Raw genomic sequence first — 8,366 nt, 5'->3', positions numbered from 1 at the left:
TCTTTACATGTCTTTTTACATTTGATCAGTTTAATGCATCCTTGCTGAATAGTATTAATTTCTTTTACAAATATTGCTGACTGAAATTTTATTTATGTGGCATTCCTGGGGAGAAAAAATTAATGTATTGCGATATTTAATATGAAAATAACATGATTTGGTGAGTTCTTAACTTCTATGTAACCATGATCATCATAATAATGACGATTAACTGATGTTGTGGTCTTTATACCCACAAACAACTACATATACAAACCCTACCTGAGATTAATTTTATGTCATTAAATTGTTGGAGCCTCTGCTCAGCAAAAAAAAAAAAAAATCATTGGGCAATAACACATTTTTTCGGCTTATGTTTAATAAATGACATCCAATATATTTGTTTGTGTGCCACAACAATTCTCAACAAACGACAAAATTCTTCAAAACCTGCCAATTCACAAAGGAATTACAAACGTAGAAAGAACAGAGACTTTGATGTCCCATTAGCTTTCATCTCTCCCTCCTTCGGTTTCTTTTCTTTCCTTTCTTTGCTATATCTCAAAATTGCTCTGCTGATGGGTTGACCTTTATATGGCTCTTGAGTTTGAATAGATTTGACTTGAATTCTATGAGCTGCCATCACAGAAATGTTCAAACAGACACTGAGACATACGCATTCAGAAGATGTTGGGAACAAGTGTGTGAGGATCCAAAAAAACACGGACACAGGAAGAAGTGCGTGTATGGCACATAAATCTGTGCCTCGTCCCTCGGTATATGAGCCCAGACTGCCGTCTCTGCACTGAGACCGACTTTAGCCTTTCTTTAGAACAATGAGACAGAGACACAGTCTGTCGTGTCGGCTCACAGACTCATAACCGAGACGTTTCCAATCTGCTCTGCTTCTTAGGGAAGTAAACTTCTTCAAAGGAAGCGGGTCTCTCTCTGAGCATACATGTCTGTGTATGGTGATCCACTCATCAGTAGAACTAGGGCAGGTTTCTGATTTTCTGCAAACGCAATTGTTATGCAATTCAGCTACACAAACAAATGAACGAGGGAAGAGTGAGAGGAAAACGTCCAGTTTGATCTGCTGTTCTGGGATTTACTTAATTGAAATGCAGACAAATATGACGCAGTCACTCTCGCACTGGTCAAATCAAGTCCAAAGTTCCTTTTTTTATCTTTATCATTATCATTATTATCAGGGTTTTTCAAACATTTTGATGCCAAAGACCCGCAAATATGTCAGTCCCCTTGTGAGGGGCCCCTTTTTAAATAATATTTTCATGCAGGACCCATTTATACTGTGTAAAATAAAAATAAACTGTAGTAAAAACTCAAATTAACTAAAATATTATCTAAAATATTGAGTTTGTACTCAGTTGTCTTTTTTCCCCTAATAATTTTTTTAGAGTACAGTTACAAGAAATAATTTTTTTAGTTGAATTGTATATAAAATCTAATTTATTTGTATAACAGTTTTCAAAATAATAAATTGTACTAAATGTCTGAAGCATTTTTACAGAAAATATTGCGCTATATAATAATAATAATATAGTGTAGTATATTTAACAATAAATATTTATCAATAAATGTGACCCTGGATCACAAAACCAGTCACAAGTCGCACGGGTATATTTGTGGCAATAGCAAAAAATACATTGTATGTGTCACATTGTGTTCAGTTCAGTAATTATCATGGACTTTTAGTTTTTCATGTTCATCCTGCGTTCCTTTGTTTAGTTTTCCCGCTCCTCATTTTTAGTTCATATGTGCAGGGGCGCCGTATAGGGGGGAAAAGTTAGGACAATTCCAAGGGCCCCTGACTGACAGGGGCCCCAACAAATAGGTAAAAACTAAAAAAAAATTGTTTTATTATATTATACACTATATAAATTATCATCATTGAGTATAGTTCAAATAATAATAAAATGAATGATGTCTTTGATTTTACTTATTTTGAAATATCCCCATTGACCAAAAAATAAAACATAAATATTGACCGACCACCCCCCTGTATCTGCATGAAATGGTTTGGTCCTGCCTTAGCGCACTCATGATCAGTGACGGACGCGGTGATTAGTTAGTTGCAGACAGTCACGGCACGCTAGAAATACAGAGAGATCATAATGTTGAGAAGCAAAATAAAATCTGGTTTTCAGAAAAGGAAAGAGAGAAAGGAGAGAGAGGAAAGACGAAAAAAAGGGTGTATTTCTGTATCCCAGTTTTTCACCAAGAAAGGTGGGTAGCCGTTAGTCTGTGAGTGGTATTATTAACCTGTTGTCCATAGTGAAATAAGCTAGCTAGCTGCAGGCTAGTGTTAGCTAGTAAGCCTATATTTTATCAACATTTAATCAGTGCAGGGAAACTTTTAGCAAGATATTCACATTAAATCATTGTCCATGCCCCTTTTAGCAGACTTAACAACAGAGGAGTCACCAGCACCCCAGTCTCCCCATAACTGCAGACCCTGTCCCAGTAAAGAAGGTGAGCAACACTGTGGTAATGACTTAGCATCATTACAGGGAGACTATGTGTGGTTCTCTGTCTCTAATCTATTGCTCTTTTTTTACCATAACAAAAAGGTAAAAAAAATATTACCATAAATATTTATTAATGACAGAAATCAAACACAAATAATTTTCTCATAATGTGACCATTATGACATAAAAACAAAACTCCTGTCTGTACTGGATGCAGTTAGAAACAATGACTAGTTTACCTCAACCTGCATATAAATTACAGACAATATTAAAATAATCCAGTTTGATGCGTTCATTTAGATTGTATTTTGGCCGTTAAATGACATCTATAATACAGACTATATTATTCCCATCATGGAGGGGCAATTTATTTGAGAAGCTTTGGAATGAACGATGTCCACAAACAAGGTAGAGTATGTTGCATAATTTTATGAAAGTATGATGTATTGCGACATCAGAAACGACGAAAAACTAAATAATGACTATTGTAACGCTTGCCGTAAAGCAAGTCAAATTTGTAGTTTCTTATGTCTTATTCGAACTACAGAAACACGACCCGATCTGGCAAATAATATCTGATCTGTGGTAATAACAAATATAGAGACGCAAAGCGGAGGCATAAGTGCCTTTCACCCTGTTACAACTTGATGAACCACTGAAACTATTTTGGAAACATTATTTTAAGGTAAAAATGTTTACATACTGTTGCTTTAAGGACATTTTTATGGTGGCTTTTAATCTGGCATCAAATAGTGAACTGCATAATGTATGCAGACTTGTATTTACAAATCACCAGCAGTAAATATTGTGCTAGTACTAGTATTGAACTACAAGAAGCAAGACAGTTGCAAGGCTTTGATTAGAGTTATGTAAAGCTTTTGATGGGACAGTTAGGTCCTAGAGATTTGGTGACAACAGCTGCGCAGAGGGGGCCCAATTCGATTTTTTTGTCACGGGGCCCAAAATTCCTGGCGGCGCCCCTGCATATGTGTCAGCTGTGTTCTATTAATCATTCTAGTTGGTCCCTCACATTCATTCTCTGTCTGATCACCGTGTGTGTTACTCTGCCTGTTTGCATGCCTTGTGGATATTTATCATTAAATGTTGTGTTGGAATTTGATTCTTCTGTCTTCTTGAAACCACACATGACTCATGATCGGACCGCCCAAAACGGATGAAGGGGCTAAGTTTGTCGTCCTGGCTCAGGAGATCCATACCTTTTTTTATTTCATCAAGGATATTCTTTGTTTGGCCGTCTCCAGCTGCTTGGACGACGAGACCCTAAAGACCCTATTCCGGATCAGGGCAACGTTCCACCAGCATATCGGCCTCCCAGACACCTCAGGGCTGGACTGGAAGGAGACCGTCATTCGGTGTTTGGAGAGCGCCACGTCCCGATTCGGAACCCAGCCAGACCCAGAGCAAACTTTGACCCAAATGACCATGGAGAAGTCACGAGAACCCCCCGAAGATCGAGCAACACCACCTGCCGCGACGAATGAGCCAGAGCCCGAGGACAAGAGGCCAAAGCTTGCCATCGCCCCGGCAGTGGAGTCTCAGTGTGAGTCTGACCAGGAGTGTGAGCCCACGACACCAGGGATCGAGGGAACGGAACTTGAGGACTGGCAGATGGATTTTTATGGAGACTTGTCAGTTCCCACCCTATCCCACCCAGTACCTGAATCCTTTGTGGACCATGAGAATTGTTTGGACAAAATTCTCCTAGTTTGTTCGGAAGAACCACTGTTTTTGGAATGAGAGCTTTTATTTTCATTAACCTGCATAGACTGTGTCATTGTGACTGTGGCTTTAGCAAGTCTCCTCTCTCCGTCACCACAATGTTCAGCCAGTCCTCCAGCCCCATCGCTACTAGATGTCTGCAGTCCTGCGCCGTGTCTGGGGATGCTCTGCCAGGACGTCGAGCCGCAGGTCATGCAATCATAGCAGCGCCTGTCCCAGATGATCCTGCATTTCCGCCTCTCACCTTTCGACTTCTTCCCTCCATCTCGGCCTGTCGACCTGTCGGTTCCGCCCTGGCTACTCCCACCTTCGGCTCCACCAGAGACCCTCAGCCTAGTGGCTCTTCCGGGCCCCCCCTTGGTCTTTCGTCACACTGCCTTTGCCACAGACTTTCGGGCCGTCTGCTACACATCGACCCTCCACCCTTTCGGCTGCAGCGGGTTCCTCCCTCCAGTCGGGTACACCTCTGTCCTTGGTCACACCGTCATCGCCCCAGTCCTCGGGTGTTCTGGCTCCGCCTCCATCGCTCATCGCCATTGCGTCGCGTACGCCTAGGGATCCATTGGTCTCATCGACATCGGTCGTTCCCCAGATGCCATCAGCCACCAATACACCATCTTGGCTCCTCCCTCCTTCGACTCCGCCATGGCCTGTCGGCACTGGGGAGCTCTGGGTCTGTGCCATCGGGCAACCACCATCATCAACGTCAGAGGATCGTCGTTCTGCCATCACCATCCTTTTGTGTTGTCTGCCTCTCACCATACCTTCACCTCGTCCTTCTCCAAAGCCCCCTCCGGCCCTCCGGCCCTCCCTCTGTTGTTCTGCCATGGTGCGAGGTCGCACCTTGCTGGAGGGGGGCGATATGTCACATTATGTTCAGCAGTCATTATCATGGACTTTTAGTTTTTCATGTTCATCATGTGTTCCTTTGTTCAGTTTTCCCGCTACTCATTATTAGTTCATATGTGTCAGCTGTGTTCTATTAATCATCCTAATTTGTGTTGGCTATATAAGTTGGTCCCTCACATTCATTCTCTGTCTGATCACCGTGCCTGATCTATGTGTGTGTTACTCTGCCTGTTTGCATGCCTTATGGATATTTATCATTAAATGTTGTGTTGGAACTTGATTCTTCTGTCTTCCTGAAAGCATGTGACAGTATGGGTCAAAATGATCTTACATTTATTTTATTTTATGCCAAAAATCATTAGGATATTAAGTAAAGATCATGTTACATGAAGATATTTTGTAAATTTTCTACCGTAAATATATAAAACATTTATTTTTGTGAGTGAATGCAGCACAATCACAAACATAAATGGACAACTTTAAAGGCAATGTTTCAAAAAAAATTGCACCCTCAGATTCCAGATTTTCAAATAGCTGTATCTTGGCCAAATATGGTCCTATCCTCACAAAACATACAACAATGGAAAGCTTATTTATTCAGCTTTCATGTGATGTATAAATCAAAATTTCATAAAATTGACCCATGTGACTGGTTTTATGGTCCAGGGTCACAAATATATTATATTTCACTATATTATATTATCTGCGGCCGTATGTTTTGGACACTCGGGTAAAGCTGTCAACTGATCACCACCTGGTGGTGAGTTGGATCCGATGGCGGAAGAGGAAGCTGGACAGACTCGGCAGACCCAAGCGTACTGTAAGGGTCTGCTGGGAACGTTTGGCCGAGTCTCCTGTCAGAGAGATCTTCAACTCCCACCTCCGGCGGAGCTTCGACCGGATCCCGAGGGAGGCTGGAGATATTGAGTCCGAGTGGACCATGTTCTCCACCTCCATTGTCGAAGCAGCCGCTCGGAGCTGTGGCCGTAAGGTCTCCGGTGCCTGTCGAGGCGGCAATCCCCGAACCCGGTGGTGGACACCGGAAGTAAAGGATGCCGTCAAGCTGAAGAAGGAGTCCTATCGGGCCTGGTTGGCTTGTGGGACTCCTGAGGCAGCTGAGGGGTACCGGCAGGCCAAGCGAACTGCAGCCCGGGTGGTTGTGGAGGCAAAAACTCGGGCCTGGGAGGAGTTCGGTGAGGCCATGGAAAAGGACTATCGGCTGGCCTCGAAGAGATTCTGGCAAACCGTCCGGCGCCTCAGGAGAGGAAAGCAGTGCCCTACCACCGCTGTTTACAGTGGAGGTGGGCAGCTGTTGACCTCAACTGGGGATGTCGTCGGACGGTGGAAGGAATACTTCGAGGATCTCCTCAATCCCGCCGTCACGTCTTCCATTGAGGAAGCAGAGGCTGAGGGCTCAGGGGTGGACTCGTCCATCACCCAAGCTGAAGTCACCGAGGTAGTCAAGAAACTCCTCGGTGGCAAGGCGCCGGGGGGGGGATGAGATCCGCCCCGAGTACCTCAAGTCTCTGGATGTTGTGGGGCTGTCTTGGTTGACACGTCTCTGCAGCATCGCGTGGCGGTCGGGGACAGTGCCTCTGGGATGGCAGACCGGGGTGGTGGTCCCTCTTTTTAAGAAGGGGGACCGGAGGGTGTGTTCTAACTACAGGGGGATCACACTTCTCAGCCTCCCTGGGAAAGTCTATGCCAGGGTACTGGAGAGGAGAATACGGCCGATAGTAGAACCTCGGATTCAGGAGGAACAATGCGGTTTTCGTCCGGGCCGTGGAACACTGGACCAGCTTTATACCCTCTACAGGGTGCTGGAGGGTTCATGGGAGTTTGCCCAATCAATCCACATGTGCTTTGTGGATTTGGAGAAGGCATTCGACTGTGTCCCTCGTGGCGGCCTGTGGAGGGTGCTCCGGGAGTATGGGGTCCGGGGTCCTTTGCTAAGGGCTGTCCGGTCCCTGTACGACCGAAGCAGGAGCTTGGTTCGCATTGCCGGCAGTAAGTCAGACTTCTTCCCGGTGCATGTTGGACTCCGGCAGGGCTGCCCTTTGTCGCCGGTTCTGAATTTCTAGGCGCAGCCAGGGGCCGGAGGGTGTCGGGTTTGGGAACAACACGATTTCGTCTCTGCTCTTTGCAGATGATGTTGTCGTGTTGGCCCCTTCAGACCAGGACCTTCAGCATGCACTAGGACGGTTTGCAGCCGAGTGTGAAGCGGCTGGGATGAGAATCAGCACCTCCAAATCCGAGGCCATGGTCCTCAGTCGGAAAAAGGTGGCTTGCCTACTTCAGGTTGGTGGAGAGTTCCTGCCTCAAGTGGAGGAGTTTAAGTATCTTGGGATTTTGTTCACGAGTGAGGGAAGGATGGAACGGGAGATTGACAGACGGATCGGTGCAGCTTCTGCAGTAATGCGGTCGATGTACCGGTCTGTCGTGGTGAAGAAAGAGCTGAGCCGCAAGGCGAAGCTCTCGATTTACCGGTCAATCTACGTTCCTACTCTCACCTATGGTCATGAGCTTTGGGTCATGACCGAAAAAACAAGATCCCGGATACAGGCGGCCGAAATGAGCTTTCTCCGCAGGGTGGCTGGGCGATCCCTTCGAGATAGGGTGAGGAGCTCGGTCACTCGGGAGGAGCTCAGAGTAGAGCCGCTGCTTCTCCACATCGAGAGGGGTCAGCTGAGGTGGCTCGGGCATCTGTTCCGGATGCCTCCTGGACGCCTTCCCGGGAAGGTGTTCCGGGCGCGTCCCACCGGGAGGAGACCCCGGGGAAGACCTAGGACACGCTGGAGAGACTATGTCTCCCGGCTGGCCTGGGAACGCCTCGGAGTCCCCCCGGAAGAGCTGGAGGAAGTGGCTAGGGAGAGGGAAGTCTGGGCATCTCTGCTTAGACTGCTGCCCCCGCGACCCGGCCCCGGATAAGCGGAAGAAGATGGATGGATGGATGGATGGATGGACTATATTATATTTAGGAAAATATTTTGTTTGTATTATTTTATAAACATTCACTTACATTCTTACATTCACTTTTATAGTACAGTTAAATTACATATTATACTATTAATTCGTTTTATAATACTCATTTTAAATAAATGAGATTAGATATTGTTCCAATGCATTTTTACAGAAAATTATAATAATTATCGTAAAATTTATCGGCTTGATGAGGAAAGGTGTATTACTTTTCTAAGCGATAAGACTTGTACGAAAACACCTGAGCCGTATCTATAGGGTCCAAAATCAAGCTGTGTATGCCAAGTCATTACTGAGTCATCAAGTCATTTCTAAATCATTGCTAAAAAA

General features: G+C 45.1%; 1 protein-coding gene across 2 annotated transcripts; it reads left to right on the top strand.

Moving 5' to 3' along the window:
* Window positions 1-2,034: 2,034 nt before the first annotated feature.
* LOC306983544 (uncharacterized protein) lies at window positions 2,035-5,336 on the top strand. Of its 2 annotated transcripts, none has more exons than XR_013794385.1 (3): window positions 2,035-2,226; window positions 2,401-2,472; window positions 3,705-5,336. XR_013794385.1 is itself a non-coding variant. In XM_079584049.1 (3 exons), the coding sequence occupies exons 1-3, from the start codon at window positions 2,115-2,117 to the stop codon at window positions 4,224-4,226; spliced, it is 762 nt and encodes a 253-aa protein (XP_079440175.1). In that variant the 5' UTR covers window positions 2,035-2,114; the 3' UTR covers window positions 4,227-5,336. The 2 variants fall into 2 exon arrangements, 1 of the variants encoding a protein (XP_079440175.1); XM_079584049.1 differs by having other exon boundaries at window positions 3,649-5,336.
* The last annotated feature ends 3,030 nt before the right edge of the window (window positions 5,337-8,366 follow it).

Source organism: Phoxinus phoxinus, assembly GCF_949152265.1.
Source record: "Phoxinus phoxinus genome assembly, chromosome: 16".
NCBI lineage: Eukaryota > Metazoa > Chordata > Actinopteri > Cypriniformes > Leuciscidae > Phoxinus > Phoxinus phoxinus.
This window is presented reverse-complemented; position numbering and strand designations above follow the sequence as displayed.

Coding starts and splice junctions, on each gene's coding strand:
- LOC306983544 (XM_079584049.1), top strand. CDS start 2,115: ATGTTGAGAAGCAAAATAAAATCTGGTTTTCAGAAAAGGAAAGAGAGA. Junction 2,227..2,400: donor CCAGTTTTTCACCAAGAAAG/GTGGGTAGCCGT, acceptor TGCCCCTTTTAG/CAGACTTAACAACAGAGGAG. Junction 2,473..3,648: donor ACCCTGTCCCAGTAAAGAAG/GTGAGCAACACT, acceptor AAACGGATGAAG/GGGCTAAGTTTGTCGTCCTG.